The 19,314-nt window shown below is 41.4% G+C and overlaps 1 protein-coding gene across 8 annotated transcripts in view; it reads right to left on the bottom strand.

Annotated features, from left to right (window-relative positions):
* The window catches only part of LOC102220183 (glutamate receptor 4), a 118,837-nt gene that overhangs the window by 68,324 nt on the left and 31,199 nt on the right, over nucleotides 1–19,314 (bottom strand). For all 8 annotated transcript variants that reach the window (XM_023351337.1, XM_023351338.1, XM_023351336.1 and 5 more), the window contains exons 3-4: nucleotides 4,975–5,214; nucleotides 107–159 (exon numbers count right to left, since the gene is read on the bottom strand). In XM_023351337.1, coding sequence (XP_023207105.1) covers nucleotides 107–159; nucleotides 4,975–5,214 — 293 coding nt within the window. The remainder of the gene's footprint in view (nucleotides 1–106; nucleotides 160–4,974; nucleotides 5,215–19,314) is intronic.

The raw sequence follows: 19,314 nt of genomic DNA, 5'->3' as shown, positions 1-19,314 counted from the left end.
TCATTTTGCTTAAGAAGTGTGCTTTCTGGCAGGTTTCCAAGAATGTTTCTTTGTGTGCATGTCTGTGTGCGTGCTTGGGGGTGGGTGTGTGAGTGTGTGTCCTGACCTGCCATGCATTCTGCCCCGCTTTCTCCATAATTGCCTGCAGTATTGCATAACCTAAACAACAGAGAGTTAGGAACAGAAGGAGACAAAGAGAGAATTAATGCTGCTACATGGTAGTAGATGCAGTAGTTTGGAGGCTGAGTAGATGAATTTTACAAACAATCCCTGCTTGTGATGTGAAATAAACAGCAACTTTAAAAAGGAGAACAACTTGCAAACCCTTTTTATTTCTCTAAGTAAATAGGGACTTTAAAGTGGGGTGAAAATGATAAAAGGAACCTTGAAAAACCAGTACTTGGCTACATAATATTTTATTTAACAACAAGTAACTAAAATCAGGCTCTCACATGGGGGAAAAAAAAAACGACATTCAAAATCTAAAGAAGTAGATCTTTAGATTTCTTGTGTAAATATAAAAATTTACATATGATGACATAATGAAACTCATCATCTTAACCAGGTTCTCAAATCTTTTTACACTAATCTTGCCTGTACAACACACAACCGACTCCAAATATAATCTATTTAACTAGGATGAAACTCAAAGGAAAAATCTATGTTAAAATTGAATACATATAATCATCCAGAAGTATAGCCTCCCTTTTCAGCTTGTTGAGATTTACAAACTAAGGTCCTGTAAAAGCTTTTAATCAGTCTGAGTTCTGGAAGTACAGATTTTTTTTTTTTCAATCATCCTACTGTAGATTTACTGCTGTGTTTAGGTTCATTCTGCCATTTCTGACCTAGGTCAGACAGTTGGACAAACAGAAGTTCTCAGGAGTTGCAGAGGTTCTGTGGCGGCAAGACGAGCCCAAATCATCACCAGTCAATCACTGTGTGAATGGCAAATGTGAATGGCTTGTACTTGTTTAGCGTTCCATCAAGTCTACAGGACACACCTGACTTGAATAAATGGTTGATTAACAGGGTTTCTGGACCAGAGACACATCTAAAATAGTCGTCTGGCTTAGATGCTAAAATATGAAAAAAAAGTGCAAATCATGGCATGTATTTGTATATGCTTAATACTTCGTAAAACCTCCTTTCGCTCTTAAGGTCACAACTAAAGATTTTTGAACACCCGTGTCATTTCATGCTGCCACCACTTTACCTCATCCCACCAGAACCCCTTCTTGTGGCTGTTTGGTAACTAAACTTCTCACTCTGAATGTGAGAAGTTTATGGAGACAAACCTCTTGACTTAAACCTGAATCAAATGGCTGAACTATCTTATGAGAATGCAGTCAAGTTCTACAAAACCTGCCAATGACCTAATTACTTGATGCAGGTGTATTGAAGCAGAACCACATCTAAAAGTTGCAAGGCAGCAGTTCTCAGTGACTGGAGTTAGAAAACCCTTATCTAAACCTTTCAATTATAGATGTGTCTGTATTTTTATGGTCACTGAGGATGAATCTCTATAGCCAAGTCAATTATTTCTAGACTCTATCCATCTTAGCATCAATTACAACAAGTTTCTTTGTCCCTGATGAAGAAAGACATTCCCACAGCATAATGCTGCCACTACCAGGTGTTGGCATGGGGGTAGTTTATTATATACCATGTGCAGTGTTAGTTTTATGCCAAACCAGTAACAAGACAAACGTCCTTATTGGCCAGTCTTCCTTAAAGGTCAGATTTATGGAAAGTTTTCATAATGCTGTGTGTTCATTTATGAGGCTCTCAGAAATGAATTGGATTTATACTGAAATTAAATTACAAACAATTGAACTGTATTTATTGTTTAAGTGACTTCTGATGGCAAAAGACTGTATTAAATTCTTTAATACAGTCTTTTGTATTAAATATTATTTAGTGGCATTATAGTAAAGAAGACGGAGTACAAGTACTTTAAACTTTATTCTTTTTTTAAAATCATATATCATCTTCCTTTGACCTCACAAAGACAGGTTCTTTCTGTTGGCCTGTCACATAAAAAGCATTTTTCTCAAGTTGCTAGATGTAATCTGACAAAATTTAAGCTCTTTTTCAATATTTAAAGCAGCTTTTTCAAGGTACTTTATCCTGATAGTTTTGCACTGAAACAGAATGGGAAAAAACCCTAAATATTTAATTCAAAGTCACCTGCAGATAAAATGAATAAAACTTTGGCATTTTATCTTCCAACATAAATGGGAGCACACAAGACAAAATGAATTTCAGTCTGGCTCCTTATCTCCATGGCCTCCACACTGATGCTAAAAACACATTTTTCTGTCATAAAATAAATGCAAGTGTGCTCTGAGCCACATTTTATGCTATAAATATTTTGCATACATAGATGCTGTCTTTGGACTACATGCATCCATTTTTGATGCGTGTCTGCATTTAAATGTGAGCACTGCATTTGTCTTTGCATGCAATTATGTGTGTACATGGATATTTGTGTGAGAATGCATGTGTCAGCAGGCTATCGGTGGAGCAGAGCAGAGCAGGGGACATAAAACAGATAACAGCGTTACTGCCTATTTTCCAGCACATTACCAGCAACAGGGCCTGATGGGAGCCCTATAATGAAGGGTCCTGCCTTGGCCGAGTCATGGGTGAGTACAGTCCAAACTCTGTGCATCTATCCTTTTCTCAGTTTCTCCCTCCTTTCCCTGTTTTCTCTGCTCCCTTCCTCCTACAGTGCATCCCCTGAGGCTTGTGATCCTGTCTGTCCTTTTACTCCTCTTGTTTGCCCTTTCTGTTATCTCTTTCCTGCCTCCCCTCTCTAGGCACACATCCACCTCTACCTTCTCCTCATCTCCATCACCTTGTGTATCTCCTCCCATGACCCATGTATTTTCCAACGTTTTGGCTGCCTCACCAACTTGATTCATTCCCTCCTTCCTTCCTCTTTCTGTAGCAACTCCCCTGGGTACTAACCCTGACAACCTGGACCACATGGAAGTTGGCAGAGGCACAGACAGGGTCCACACATCTTTACACACTGTGCAGCTCTCTAGTACTCCTAGCTCACAATCACACAGTGGTCTGTGGGGACTTTGCGTCATATTTGACCTGCGTTTCACTCCTCATGGCAGAGAATTTGTCTGTGTGTGCATGCATGTGTGCAAAAGAGAAAAAAGTGTTCCAAGGATACCCATGACAATGGCTTATGGCCAGGGGCCTAATCTGTTCCCGCACCACTAACTTACTCATACTTCATGACTGCATGGTTAAATTAAAGGCAGGTGAATGCTTGAGGAATTGGGGCCAACCTCTTGCTTCTTGCTGAAATGAGAAAAATTACAGCCTTTTCTTATGCAGCTTTAGTCAAGCCAATTTAGATCTATCAGCCCAAACTCTCTCCTTTTATGGAATTTCACTTTAACTCAGATTAACACTGAGAGTTTAATACAATTTTCACATGAAGCAATTGAAAAACAGAAATTGTTCTCAGTATTCAAATCCAAAAGAATGTGTTTGGAATGCCCGTTTGTGGTGTCACACAAATAAATCCCAAATGAATAATGGAATCTGTTTCAATCTCCCGCAGCCGAGTATTTAACTAAGGGCAGAGTCATAGAGCAGAATAGCTATTCAGATCCAGTAATCACATCAGTGCTTACAATTAAGCACTGAAATAATTTGGAGGCATTTAAACTATAGTGGTGCTTAAAGGTTTTTTACTCCCCATTAACAAAAAGATCTATCAAACAATATCCTAATATAATTTGGATAATGAACATAGGTTCCAATGTACAACAAAATGGTAAAACATAAAACTTTACTGTGAATTGCTACATTAAAATAACAAACTGTGATGTATATGATTTGCATATTATTACTTATGCACACTTTACCCCATCATGTCCAACACAAAATATAATTAAATAATTTTTTTTATAAATTGAAATCTGAAAAGTGTAGACACATGGGTATTTTCTACTTTGATACTCCGAAATAAACTTTAATGCCATCACTTACTTTCAAAAGTCAATTAATTTCCAAACAGAGCCCACTTTGGAGCAAAGTAACTTCACAAAACCCCCAGCTGTTCTTTAAAGGCCTCAAACATTGACATTAAGACTTTAGTTACCAAACAGCCACAAGAAGGGGTTCTGGTGGGATGAGGCAAAGTGGTGGCAGCATTAACTGTGTGGATGTGCTTTTTTTACTCCTCTAAACATACAGCCACTCTGTAATGGTTTAGATCAAAGCACACTAATGTGTGTATACTTTATAAAGTATAAACCCCAAATTTTGTGAGAATATGTGCCTTTAAAATTGATATCAAAAGATGCATTCCATCCAGGCTGACTGAAATTAAGCAATTTTGCAAAGAACTTGTTAAACTTTTTTTCCCTTAGATTTGCAAATTTATTAGAGGCTTGGTATACCAAAAGATTTGTAGAAATTACAGCAGAAGCTGGTTCTACAAAGTTGAGTGTAGAACCTGGGGGTGGAATAAATACAAATGACAACCCAACACTTTTAACTTACATTTGTACAAAAGACATATTACAGCCATGCAAAACTTTCCTTCTATTTCAAAATTCTGAATTAGTTAGTCTGCCCCGAAAAAGTACCTTGAAGTTTGTGACAAATGTGGCAAAATAAACATAAAGGTAAGTAAAGGTTCATTCTGTAGGAACAATTTTTGTAGGCACTGTTGTTCATTTGTTTGGGGATATGATGAAAGGAAAGGGTTGTCCTTTTCTCTATAAGGCAATTCATTGTGCTTGCAAAATGTAACTAATGATGTACAAGCAAGTAATGCTACCACACCAAAATGTGCAATGTACTTTAAAGATATCAAGCATTTAATCTGATACATCCCTCAAAAATCCGGGTCTATTTCTAAAGGTAATGAAAACACTGAGCAATAAATTGAAAAATCTCTGTGCGACACCTTGTTAGATATACTTGTCGGTGTGTATTTACCTCGGTCTGTGTCATATAGGAAGACAAATCGGTTCCAGTCATAGTGGTCGAGCAGGGACAGCAGAGCTCCTCTGATGGACGGCCTCAGCTGCAGCGTGAACTGTCCCTCGCCCTCAGTGGGAAAGCTGGGCGTCACCAGGCTGATGTGCAGGGCTCCACAAAACGACGTCAACGTGTTCACTGACCGCTTGTCGTAAAGGCCAAAGATGGCAAAGACCCCCCTCGAATACTGTGAGCAAACTAATGTGGTGAAGGACGAGAAGAAAGGGGGGAACGGGGAAGGATATGGAGATCAAAATGGAAAATTTAATGAAATTGGAAAAGAACAAGAGAAAATTAAGGAAACTAAAATTTAAAGTTTACTGGGTGACACAAATTAAAGAGGAAAAAAGAAATACTTTAAAAAAAATTCTTTTGATTTTGTAAATGAGTTGCAGAGGGTCTGCAGAACTCTGCAGAGGGGGAGAATTCAGAACACATGGGTCTTAATTAAATTCGCTCTGTGGAATATGTTTAAATATGCCAACCATTTTAATGAGCTACCACTTCAGCTCGTGTCAGCCCTACACTACCTCCTCTTTCCTAATTAGGCCCACAAACTGCATGTTTTGAAAAGTGTATGTGCCTGAAATTCAAAAGTACCTTTTTAACCTCGACAGAAGTTGAAACTGCATCAATCAAATTTGTCTCAAACATAGATAAAACAAATTCATGCCACCATAAGGAAAATCTCATCTGCCTCACAACATCATGTACAAAAACAGAAATAAAAAAAAAGAAATTCAAAGCTCAAACATTTGCACATGCATGTGTTAAAATCTAAGATACCCACAAGCCAGCACATTTCAGACTTTGATTAAAATAAAAAAGCTGCCCTCATCAACAAGAACTATGTCAGGATCTGTGTTTTCTGTGTTCATTTAGAGTTTTTTGTGTCCTTGAGTCTCTTCGTTGTCCTGTCCTCCCCTTGATTGTTCCCAGGTGTGTCTCGTCTCTGTGATTACCCTCCTGTGTATTTAACTCCACCTGTGTTCCTTGTTCCTCGTCGGGTCCTCGTCAATGTTCGTCTATTCGTTGTCAGTGTGTCCTTGTGCCTGCTTCTTGTTGCTGGACTTATTTATAATTAAAGAAACATCATAGTCATCATACCTGGGTCTACAGCGTCTGCCTCACCAACCCGCACCACACCTCATGACAGTAGGACCCGACCAGACCGATCGGTGAGGCTGCTAACATGGACCCAGCATTCAGGAGGTTACCTCCTAAAGGGCAGAGCGGCCCGAGGCGGAGGTCCGGCAGGGAGGACAGGGAGCTGGCTGAAGCCCTCGCCGACCTGCAGCGGGAGCTATTCCGGGGGACAAGACTGGTGTTGGCACCCCCCGGATATGGCCCCCGTCGATACCTCCGTCCGGGAAGCCAGCGACCTGAGCCGCCGGTGGAGCCGGCCCCTCGTCGCTTTCCGGAGCCGCCACCTCCGCTGCCCGCTCGGAGACAGCGACGTGAGCCGCCGGCAGACCCGGTCCCTCGTCGCTTTCCGGAGCCGCCACCTCCACGGTCAGCCCGGAGACAGCGACGTGAGCCGCCGGTGGACCCGGCCCCTCGTCGCCTTCCGGATCCGTCACCTCCGCTGCCATATCGGAGACAGCGACGTGAGCCGCCGGTGCACCCGGCCCCTCGTCGCTTTCCGGAGCCGCCACCTCCACGGTCAGCCCGGAGACAGCGACGTGAGCCGCCGGTGGACCCGGCCCCTCGTCGCCTTCCGGAGCTGTCACCCCCGCAGCCGGTTCCAAGGCTTCGCTGCGGCTCGCCCCCGCGGCCGGTTCCAAGGCTTCGCTGCGGCTCGCCCCCGCGGCCGGTTCCAAGGCTTCGCTGCGGCTCGCCCCCGCGGCCGGTTCCAAGGCTTCGCTGCGGCTCGCCCCCGCGGCCGGTTCCAAGGCTTCGCTGCGGCTCGCCCCCGCGGCCGGTTCCAAGGCTTCGCTGCGGCTCGCCCCCGCGGCCGGTTCCAAGGCTTCGCTGCGGCTCGCCCCCGCGGCCGGTTCCAAGGCTTCGCTGCGGCTCGCCCCCGCGGCCGGTTCCAAGGCTTCGCTGCGGCTCGCCCCCGCGGCCGGTTCCAAGGCTTCGCCGCGGCTCGCCTACGCGGCCGGTTCCAAGGCTTCGCCGCGGCTCGCCTACGCGGCCGGTTCCAAGGCTTCGCTGCGGCTCGCCTACGCGGCCGGTTCCAAGGCTTCGCTCCGGCGCACCCGAGGCCGAGTCAGCCGGCGTTCCTGCCGGCGCACCCGAGGCCGAGTCAGCCGGCGTTCCTGCCGGCGCACCCGAGGCCGAGTCAGCCGGCGTTCCTGCCGGCGCACCCGAGGCCGAGTCAGCCGGCGTTCCTGCCGGCGCACCCGAGGCCGAGTCAGCCGGCGTTCCTGCCGGCGCACCCGAGGCCGAATCAGCCGGCGTTCCAGCCGGCGCACCCGAGGCCGAATCAGCCGGCGTTCCAGCCGGCGCACCCGAGACCGAGACTCCCTGTGTTCCTACCGAGACTCCCTGCGTTCCTCCAGAGACCCTGACCTCCAGCGTTCCTCCAGAGACCCTGACCTCCAGCGTTCCTCCAGAGACCCTGACCTCCAGCGTTCCTCCAGAGACCCTGACCTCCAGCGTTCCTCCAGAGACCCTGACCCCCAGCGTTCCTCCCGAGACCCTGACCCCCAGCGTTCCTCCCGAGACCGAGACCCCCAGCGTTCCACCCGAGACCGAGACTCCCTGCGTTCCACCCGAGACCGAGACTCCCTGCGTTCCACCCGAGACCGAGACTCCCTGCGTTCCGACCGAGACCCCCTGTGCTCCACCAGAGACCCTGCCTCGGGGGGCTCGTCGTCGCCGTCTGTGGGCGGCCCCCGGGACTCATCGCCACCTCCAGCGCCGCGGACGGCCGCCGGACGGCCTCCGTGGTTCCCGCCTCCAGCGCCGCGGACGGCCGCCGGACCGCCTCCGTGGTTCCCGCCTCCAGCGCCGCGGACGGCCGCCGGACCGCCTCCGTGGTTCCCGCCTCCAGCGCCGCGGACGGGCCGCCGGACCGCCTCCGTGGTTCCCGCCTCCAGCGCCGCGGACGGGCCGCCGGACCGCCTCCGTGGTTCCCGCCTCCAGCGCCGCGGACGGGCCGCCGGACCGCCTCCGTGGTTCCCGCCGCCGCGGACGACCGCCGGACCACCTCCGTGGTTCCTGCCTCCTTTGCCTCCGCCCACCCTGTGGGTAGTTTTTTGTTTGTTTTTGGACTCTTGGCCCCTCTTGTGTTTCCGCCCACGATGGTGGGTTGTTTTTTGTTTTTCTGGACTCTGGCCCCCCGTCCAGCGCCCCTCCGCCCACCCTTGTTGTGTTTTTGTTTTTTCTGGACTCTGGCCCCCCATCCGGCGCCCCTCCGCCCACCCTTGTTGTGGTTTTTTTTTTTGGGGGGCGTCTGGTAGCCGCCCTTGAGGGGGGGGTACTGTCAGGATCTGTGTTTTCTGTGTTCATTTAGAGTTTTTTGTGTCCTTGAGTCTCTTCGTTGTCCTGTCCTCCCCTTGATTGTTCCCAGGTGTGTCTCGTCTCTGTGATTACCCTCCTGTGTATTTAACTCCACCTGTGTTCCTTGTTCCTCGTCGGGTCCTCGTCAATGTTCGTCTATTCGTTGTCAGTGTGTCCTTGTGCCTGCTTCTTGTTGCTGGACTTATTTATAATTAAAGAAACATCATAGTCATCATACCTGGGTCTACAGCGTCTGCCTCACCAACCCGCACCACACCTCATGACAAACTAACTGACTTAGCTGCATCTGCAGTCATTAAAGAAATTAGAGTCAAATATCTAACCCTGCTTAAAGCTAAATGTCCTTAGGATCTATCGTTGAACATAAGCAGAGTTGAAGATGCAACCCCCTTGACAGAACCACAAGCAAGTTTTAAAGATTGTGTCATTTAGCAGGACTGCACATGCAAAGAGAATAGGACAACAAAACAATTAAAAACATTTAACTTAATGAAAAAGGTTAGCCTTTTGAATTAACACTAAAATCCGGGAACGTGGTCTAAAAAGGTGCCTGAATTTAATTCCCATAATGTTATTTTCCACTACCATCATAAACGGCCGCATTTATCAATTCAGCCAGATATTTTATTATTTTTTGTTGCTGATCTCTGACTTCATCCTGCGTTATAATTTACTCGCTTCCCAGTGATATGTCATCAAGGAGTAAACACTAAGACAGAGACTGCAGGCTGCGCTTTTAGCAACAACTGCACAACTCCAAAAGCTCCTTTTTTTCATTTTCTTTTTTTAATCTTTTCGTACATTGCATCATCTATATCCCTAGATCCTTTCTTCTGTTTTTAAGGTAGACTCCCTTCATCCTCTCTTTCAGCTTCCACCATCCACTCTCTCATCTCTTCTCTCCTGCCCTCCCTCCCTCCTTCTTCTTCTCCTTCTCCTCCTGGGACTGAGAGTAATTCCATTATCAGCTATAAGCCTCAGTGGGGGTAAACACTGAGGGAAATGCTGCTTTGACGGTTCGGCTTGTGGCAATTAAACAAAGCCATGGCCTCTGCACCCGGCCGGCGATAAGGCAGGGATTTAGTCTTAGATTATGACAGGAGCTAAATGTCTTTAATTCAGAGAACTTGCATATGAGCTGTACTCAGCATGCGTCATTCAGCTGCTGCTGAGTCATGCCATCCTAAGTGACTTTCATGTTGGTTTTTACAAAGACACTGCATGTTTTTTAATGTTTCTGAGCATAAGAGAGACAGGTGAACAGATGAGACTGAAAGGTGTTAATTTTTCACAGATAAAGCAGTGATTTACTTCAGACTTATTAGAGGAAATAAATTATGATACGCCGATTTAAAAAAATTAATCTAAATTTAAAATGACGGTGCAAAGGATTAACGCTGACAACCAGCAGGGATATATAATTATACTAAAGCAGTTGGGAAAAATTACACTTCTTTATTTTTGATAGTCACTTACTGAAAAGCGCTGTCTAGTAGAAATGAACATCATTTGAAAACAAAAGATTATCAATATACACACCAGCCACTTTATTAGATAAAACAGGTTAACACATTCAACTATTCAGTCACATCACAGCAACTCAAAATGTTAGGATCCAACAAAATTCCTCCTGTTTTCAAATTCCAAATCTAAATTGCATAGCCTTTGAACAATCACCACTTTTCAGGGACTTATTTGTGTCTGTCAGTATAAATATGTAGATTATTTTTTTCTTGATTCTCTGTCTTCTGCAACTCACATTGAGATGTTGGTGAAAAATCTTAAGTTGTAACTTCTTTCTTGAATAAAGTCTCTTTGTCTTTTAAATCCAACAAGGGGCGTGTCGCTGCTTGTTATGTCTGTTCTGGATTATGATGATTTCATTTATATGCTCTCTTCTTTTCCAAGCCATGCTTTGGATGCTGTTTACCACATGGTTAAGGGATTTATAACAAACTTTAAAAACTCACACACCTTTGTTTGTAATATGCTTCTGTTTGATGGTCTGACTTGGGTACTAATGAAGTGAAGCATTGGTATGTTAATCTATCTCTATTTTGGAACATTTGTCTTAATTTTTCAGGTCTACATTTATCAGAAAATTCTGGTGGTTGCAGTGTTTGGTCCCAGAATATAATTGTTTTCTCATTACTCAAATCCTTGATTCTCCCATGTCAGCCATTCAGAAGTACCTTAATACCGTCTCCTGCAATTTGTCGCCTATTTACCAAAAGCTCCACCTTGGAGCTTTTGTCCTCAACTGGGCCTCTCTGTCTCCCCTAGCTCCTCCAGACTAGCGGTAGCAGCAATTAGCAAACACCTGGTGGAACTGTGAGTATGCTGAACTTTTCATGCAAACTACTTCACAGTTCAGTGTTTTTGGAATAAAAAAATACCTTCACCAAGAAGTAAACAGCATCAACAAATGACATGGAGACGCATTATGGTGAAGACATGCTGAACAGAGGCAGTGTGAGAATATGCAGAGTGTTCTTAAAGAGACAGAGGCCAATTTCAAGGAGTGAAATAGAGCTATAAATTAAAATTTCATTTAAGTTCTTCTTGATATAGTATTTTTATAACAACTGAAGGTAGCATAGTGACTTGATTTTGCTATAAAATGGCACTATTGGCCTGACCATTTAAGGGCAGGAAACAAAGGCTACAGTTCAGATAACCTCACAAAAAGTGGAGTACACAGACAGAAAATAATGTTGCCTTGTCCATTGAGATGAAATTGCATGTGACTTGATCAGAGTTTAATCTCAGAACATCACACAACAGGTTTTAAACATTTTGTTCTAGAACGAAAAGACATTGGGTCTGTCCAGCCTACTGCAAAACTGCCTGGGATTTGTTTTGGGTTTTTTTCTTCTATGTTTAAATATGACTTACGGCAACAAACAATGCAACTAAAAGAAATGTACTGAACACAAAAAAATGTTTCCTCACAGCAAGCTCCCTCTTAATATATGCAGTGCAGAGACACTCCTCAAACTGCAAGAACAATATCTCACTTTATCAGTACAGAAAAAAGTCTTAGATTACATTTTTAAATCAACACTAGTTCAGTGAATGTCTGTCTTCATAGCAATCACTGTACTATTGTCGTGTTAGATTTGTCTCTGAATTTGGAGCTCGGAGCTGAAAATGACGCCATATCCAATATGAGACAACTTATTGGTGAGCCCAAAACAACATATCCCAATAAAAAGGTATTTATCTCCATTCATTGATTTCAAACACAAAAGAAACATGTTCATAGTTCGATGCTTTACAGTGCCACAGTTGGAGTCCAACTCCGGTCAGCTCAAATAACAAAATTATGACAACTTTGGTCAAAGGTGAGTGGAGGGCCCAGGCAAGTAGGGCTGAGGGATTTCTTAGCACAAGTGTCATTCACAAAAATCAACCAAAGGGCCACCATGGTCAAAATAAATTATTTATAATATACGGCATTGGTTAAATTATGAAAGGCTCAGGCTTGATCTGTAGATAAATCTGTGCTCTGTTGCCACCCTGCAGACTCAAATTGCAAATGCAAAGTCAGTCAAAGTTTTGAAATCAGCGAACATTTCTCCATTTGAAGTGATCAGAAGTACTAAACAGAGGGGTGCATACAGAGTACTCTCTCTGTCACAGGGGAGCCATAAGAACTCACTGAGTTCTACATGACGGGTTCCTAGCTGGTGGGGCTTTGTGAATTAGACAGATGTGTGAACTCCTTTTTTCATGTATGTTTTGAGAGAGCTATGACTGGACAGTCATTTAATGAATCAGCATGTGATTGAATATTGCTGTATGTTAAGGCTGTTATTAGAAACAAAGATTGCATCATCCTCTGTTCTTAAAGTTGGTTTATGTCATCATTTCACTCAACTGCCATTAAAAAAACAGATTTTGTGGATTTATTATTAATTGTAAAAGAAAAGAACTTCCATCCACTGACTCAAAAAGTAAAAAAGTGTACTTGAATTCCTTTGACCTTGATGCAATTAATAACTGATGTCTTAAACCGTTTGTTTTATCAGCCCCCTGGGTCTCCATTAAAGCTATCTCTGACAGCCTAAACTCCACTCATTTTTAAGTCACACTAAAACCACTGAGCCTGCAGTCTAAACAACCAAAGAAAAGACAGTCTTTCCTTAGGTCTTTTTGAATCACCTCCACTTTTTTTTAAACTCCCATGTGCTTTTAATCTTGGCTTTGCATTCCAAACACTCTCATCCCTTTTTTTTTTTTTACTTCCTCCATTTCTCCTTATGATCTATGTCTCTATGGGACTGTCACTTTACAACCCCCTCTACTAACACCAGGCTGCCGCAAGGCTAGAATGTGCCAGACAGTGGCGTCATTATAATAAAACGTTCACTAAGCTTGGTTCATAAAGCTTTAATGAGAGAAGGGGACCAGCGGCATGGTGCATCATCACTACAGTAAAAACACTGGACACAATGGGTCTTGTGGGACTTTCTTCTGCCTTTTGTTGTCTCCTACTTGCTTTTCTTGCTGCATCGTGTGTACGGTGATAATTTTTTAGGTGATCCTGATTGTTCACTCTTTCTGTCAAGCAGTTAAAAAGGTAGCATGCATTTTTTTATATGACAGCACAATCATCCTGTGTTCAGAACTCAGGTCTTTGTTTATTGTGAAATTTCTGTACAACTCGTGTATCTCAACATGTTTCCACGTTACAGAGCAATAATTTAACTGTGATTGTTGATCAAGTACAGTATCATGATAAAACAATTTCACCACTTATGTTACATCTGAAATGTTTCAGACAAATTGACCCATTATAAAATACTACCTGAACTAATGCAGAAAGTAGGTTTGTTTGTTTTCTTTTAAAGGGTGGTTTACCAGCTAAACAAACCTGGAAGAATGTGAAAATACAATCCCTTCTTGTTGAAATGATTTTCAACAAGAAGATTACCTGTGATTAAAATAACATTTTGGAAATTTCAACACAACTTCAGCCAAATCCAAGCCTGATTACTCCCAAGCCAATTAAGAAATCACACAAACACAACATCTCTGATCAAATGAAATAGGCTAAAAAAATGGGTTTTTTTTAAATCACCATGTTGAAATCTCCAGATATTCCAGAGCAGAGAAGAAACAAGGTATGATTGACAACTATAGCTTGTAGGTATGATTCTAGCTTCCACATATCACAAATCTATGTAGTCCTGCTCATCTGTGTCAGTGTATGAATGTGTGTGTGTTTGTGGGTGCAGATGAGTGAATGTGTCTATACTATAGACTCTATAGTGTAAAGTGTATTGGTCAGCATGAGGAAAGGCATTATACTAATTCAGTCCATTTAAAATATATAAATCTGGAAATGGTTACACAACCAGTCCTAAAGTAGGTGAGTGGTAAGCTGTGAACTTTCTCAGTGACCAGAATTGCAGTTCTCAATTGCCTCATTTAAAGTCAGTGTTAAACTAATTATTTTTATTTAAGGGAAAATTATTGATATTTCTTTTATGAGCTGAAATATTTAGCTGTGAGAAAAAAACCCTCAAAAGATATACTTTGTTTTCTCACCAGCCTTCTTTGATTCTTACTTTGGTTCTTATACGTTTAGAAATTTGTATCTTCTCCACATGACAGAATAAAAACACACAGAGATTAACCTGCTGTTGATTAAACTGTCGGCACATATCAACACAGCTCAGCACCAAAAGTTCTGCACACACATTACTCAGTCACCTATGACAGCATTCATGGGCATAATCTGCTCCTCTTCATCATATGCAAACAACTTCCACACTTTCTGTCCTGATGCTGCAGTTGTTGTTTTTTTTTTTCCTGTTAGTCTGAATAACAGCCCTGTAGCGGACACATTATCCAAACAGCTTACACGGCAAAATACTGTGAGCTCTCGCTACTAGAAGGCAAAGGCAAAAATAAAGAATGCATCATTATAAATGAGGGATACAAGCCAATTTAAAAGCCATGAAGTGCATTTTTTTTCTACAGTGGTCAGAAAGGAATACAGTGCAGCACAGTAAAACTTGGAGAGGGCGGGGCAAACATAAACGGCACTAATAACCTTTAATGAGCAATATAATTAGATGAAAATCTACTGCCCACCGCCTCATTCACTGTTCAGTCTGTTTCCAGTTGTAGACTCTTCAGTGGAAAGGTCTTGCGCATAAATTTTATTCAGTGCTGCAAGACAGTGTCTAATCATCCTTCCACAAAAAAGCTGAAGTCAACATATCTTATCTCCACAATTATTGAACAAAGTAAATATGGAGTGCAAAACTTATGATATAACATTTTTTGTCCAATTATCAAATATTTAATTTTAGAATTGTAGGTGGTAATTAAGTAATGTTATTGTTACAAAAATCATTTTTAAAACAGTCACTTACAGTATCTTGCTACTTATATAAGTTATGCACTATTTTTTTAATATAAAAATAAATTTGATATGGGTCTAAATGTGAAGAAAATATTTGAATTTGAAGCACCATTCTCTGTCACATACAGTATAATCCTACCTAAACAGTTGTCATGCCAAGGTGAGTAGATCCTTATCCAGCTATGCAGACAGAGCAAGAAGCAAAAGATTAACATCAACATAGCACTTAAACTCCATACTGGTTTTCATGTGTACCATTTGTTGTATCAGAGCTGTGAAACTACCATTTTGTAACCTGTCCCAAAAACATGTAGGTAGCCTGGGCTGTATCGCGATCACTTCATGCATGGCACAGTACCAAGAGTGGTGACTCTAGAGTGTTTAATAATTTAAGTCATGTTATTTCATATTCCATAAAAATATGGCAAAGGTATAGCAATCCAAACTGTATCTTGGATTGCTATACCAATCCAAGAAATAATTGTGCTTATTTCTTTTTAGAAGGAACAAAAAGTCAACCCAATTACCCAAGGAAGATAGCATTAACCCTGATATACATCCTTATTTTACTGTTTTTTTTAGCTCTTCCTCATCTTAAAATTAGCTGGAAAGAACTCATATTTTTATCAATTCTTTCCAGAGAGAATTGAGAAAAGCTCTAGAGGTACTGGTAACAGCTAGCCACTTAGCCAGTGATGGTTTCCTGTAATGTTTTCCTGTTTCCCTGACCATGTCACTTTCAGAATGAAAGATGCTAGCTCCCAAAATTGTTGTCTACTTGACCCTTATAAATTGTTTATTAAAAATGTGAATCTCTGACACATTAACAGTCTTCCAGTGGTAGGATGTTTCTCATTACCTTACCTGCACCAAGATAAAAGCAGCTGAAAGACCCACATTTAGCATAGTAATATGTGACTAAAATTTATGAAAGGCCTGTTTTTGTAATGAGTTGATTAAAACGGGCAGGTAGAGGTCAAAGATATCTCAAAACAGAAAATAATATAAGCAAATCCTAAGAAACCTTTCTACTGTTTGTCAGAACAAATAAGTAATTTTTCACCATATATGCAGAATTAACTAAAATTGGCTTGTTTGGGGCAAGATAACATAATGTTATGAAAAATGAACCATGGATGTTTAGAGTTGGAGTTGGAGCTTTGGACAGGAAATGTCCCGAGATTACATTTTGAATGGATTAAGTTTTTTGTTCATCATCATCACTATTCAGCAATTTTTGACTGCGATCTCAGCTACTGTGTGTACACTTTATATCAGCTTTTTTTAAAAGTATTTCTCAACTTTGTACATGATACCAGTTATAACTTGGTGAGTTACAGTCCAAATACAAAGAAAAAGTATAAAAAATTATGATGTTTTCAGGAGATTCTTTATCTCCCGAAAAGAATCTTAAAACATTCATCATTGATTTCATCTCTCATAACAGTTTGCAGGTAGGATGCCCATTTTAAACTGATCAATACAAGCCAAACTAATATAAAAGTTGCATTTTGCAAGATAAAAAAAAAAACAACACAGGACTTTTCTACTGGCAGAAGCAGCATCACTTAGGTGATGTAATATAGACAAAAACAAACCCGGGAGATCAATAGGATCTAGCAGAGAGCACAGCCATTTTATAGATTTTATTTTTGTTCAACATAACACAATGGAATCCCTGCTAGTGCAGCTACCTAGATGTTAGAGTGGTCATTTTATCAAATATGATGCGTATTATGAATAATAATAATAAAAAAAAAAACACAATGAAATCCAAACTTGCTTGCAAATAAGTTAAACCATTTTGGAGCCTTGTACATATCCTCCATCACAACATTGTTTATTTTCTTAACCCAGAAAGCAATCTTATGATGTCAAACTAAAAGGTTGAGAATCAACAATTTCAAGAGGCAATGAACAAAACAAAATCAAAAGGCAAGAACAAAAACAATATAAACACATTAAGTTTTTAACAGCTGCAAGAAGCAGGGATTAAGCCCTACAGGTAGGAAAACCATTTCCAAGATCTAGTTAGAATTAATTTTAATGTGTCATGTTGAATCAACCTTAAATCATAGCAGGTTAAGATACTAGGAGGTTTTAAAAACACACAAAAATGCATAAATTTTTTATAAGAAAATGTTTAGGTTGGTTTTATGTGAAATGTGTCAATGTTCAATTGCTGAGGATTTATGATGGACATAAGTTCTCAAGTGTTCTCATCAACAGCTTTACAAAGACAAGATAAAAGATGAAGCTTAACAATTTGGTAGCAGCTTTTGGCCTCTGTATGGAATCATATCAGGCTCTCTCTTCTAGAACATAGTTTACAAGATAACACAACCACAAATGGTTCATAAACAGGGTAGTGATTATTAGGAATAATAGAGCACAGTGTGTGCTGGTGGTTTGTGTGTGTTTCTGGTTCAATGTGCTTGTGAGTGAGACCATTCATCCCTCAGTCTGCTTCCTTCTCTTGTCCATCACGGTCAGACTTCTCTTTTTCCTCCCTCTTTCACTAAACAGCCCCAAGCAGAGATGGAATTGAAGCATTGCTTCTTCTCAAGAATAAAAAGGAAAATGTTGAGGGAAAAGGAAGAGAGCTGTTCCAAAATCCACAAGGGAATCTGAGAGCAACAAGAGTCTGCCAAGCAGACTTTTACTTGGAAAAAAAAAAAAGTAATATATACAAAAAGCCAGAGAATGTGAGACAACTACCCCTGCGGTTACCAAGACCACCTGGAAACACGTTTTTAAATGTGCTCAAAGCTTTTACATGTGTTGAGGATTCAGTCGTGAAATGGTTTCACATACTCACACTCAGGATCATCAGCTTCAGCTAAATCATGCACAGAAATGACTCCGGGGATATTGTGACAATGTCTTTTTTTAGCTTTGGTTTTTCAGCACAGGGTTGAATATCAGGTCAGAAGTAGGGGCATAAACAGGAAAAATGCTTCTGGGTACAGCTACTGTGATTCACTCTTTGTCCCCCGTATTTGGATCTTTGCTCTTCTTCAGGACAACCATTTGAGCTTCAGGTGTTAAAAAATACAGATTAGGATCAAATTTAGATCGTTACCCAGGAGAGGCCTACACAGCCTTTGCCGTCGTCACTGATGGTAGGTGCAGTGATGCTGGCTGATGTGTAGCTGCCTTTGTTTTGTCTCCATATAACAAGCAAGACAGATTATTGACAATTAGCAAAGCTATTAAATTCTCATTTGATGATCATTTTAAAGTAATATAATTTGGCTTTCTTGGGATGCGAGGAGATCTTTAGTGTAACAATCAAAAAGTGTGGTAAACATATACGCCTGGGGCAACAGCCTTTACAAACTAGTCTTTGTACTGATTAAACTGTTGGAGATCCAAATTGGTTTAGCACTTGGATCCTTACACCACACTCCCCAGAAATATTTGAAAGTTTTTATTTATTAATACAAGCAAGTGTTTGGCACATTTGACAAGACAAAAGAGAATTCTTACAGCTGCATTTTTGCTCCATTTTGTGGAGAAGAAAGTTATGTTCAGACCACTTTTTAAAAGTAAAAATGAAGGTTGGAAAGTAACAAATAGGATTTACACAAGGCATCATGGGTAATAGGACTAAGATGAGTAGTAAAGAGACTTTGCTAAAAACTCAAATGTACGTGTAAAACACAGATTTGAGAGCTCTCAATGGAAAAAGTTAGGCAATTTTGAAAGTCTTTGTAAAAGTATGGATAGCTTAAAAATAAATCCTCTTTTCCTATAAATATAAAATGAGGAAAACATCTAATAAACTGACAGCTGAATAATAGAATCTTCTGAGTTTTTTTTTTATCTGACTGGCATCCAGTCCTGCAGATAAAAAAAAAAAACTGACTTCAAAACTTAATTCTTTGGCATTGGCATTGTATAAGCCACTCACCAGTGCATGTACACAAGGATTCGGGAGAAAATGGGAAGCCAGTCAATTACATGCCAATGGGTATGTGTGTTGTAGCTTATTGAATCTCTGCCAAATGAGCCATGGAATCTGATCAATCAGCACTTTTGCCCCTTTTTATGTTAGGTTTTGAGCAAATAAATTCTGGTAACATCCCATTAATATCTCATATTCATTTCTTTAGGGTCAGCAAATTATCAGGGCCAATATGGCAGAAATCTTGGTTCTCCTCCATTAAAAAGGCAAGGAAGGATCACAAACATAACTGATGACTCTTCATATAACACACATGTGTCCAAATTCAAATGAGAACTTGGGCATATATATGAGGTGCATGACTCTAAATAACTTCTGTGATGTTTGAACGTGTCACGCATTTTTTTAAAGTGAGAAGCAAAAGTATTGGCACCATAGAGTTTGCCTGTTGCATCTATGCGGTGCCTTCAAAAAAGTATTAATGAATCAGATGCCTGTGCACATGTGAAAGGTTTGCTACAGGAAGTGAGCCACACCAAAAGCCCAGGTC

The sequence above is a fragment of the Xiphophorus maculatus genome, chromosome 18, assembly GCF_002775205.1.
Source record: "Xiphophorus maculatus strain JP 163 A chromosome 18, X_maculatus-5.0-male, whole genome shotgun sequence".
Classification (NCBI taxonomy): domain Eukaryota; kingdom Metazoa; phylum Chordata; class Actinopteri; order Cyprinodontiformes; family Poeciliidae; genus Xiphophorus; species Xiphophorus maculatus.
Note: the sequence above shows the minus strand (reverse complement) of the source record. Positions and strands in the feature narration are given on the sequence as shown.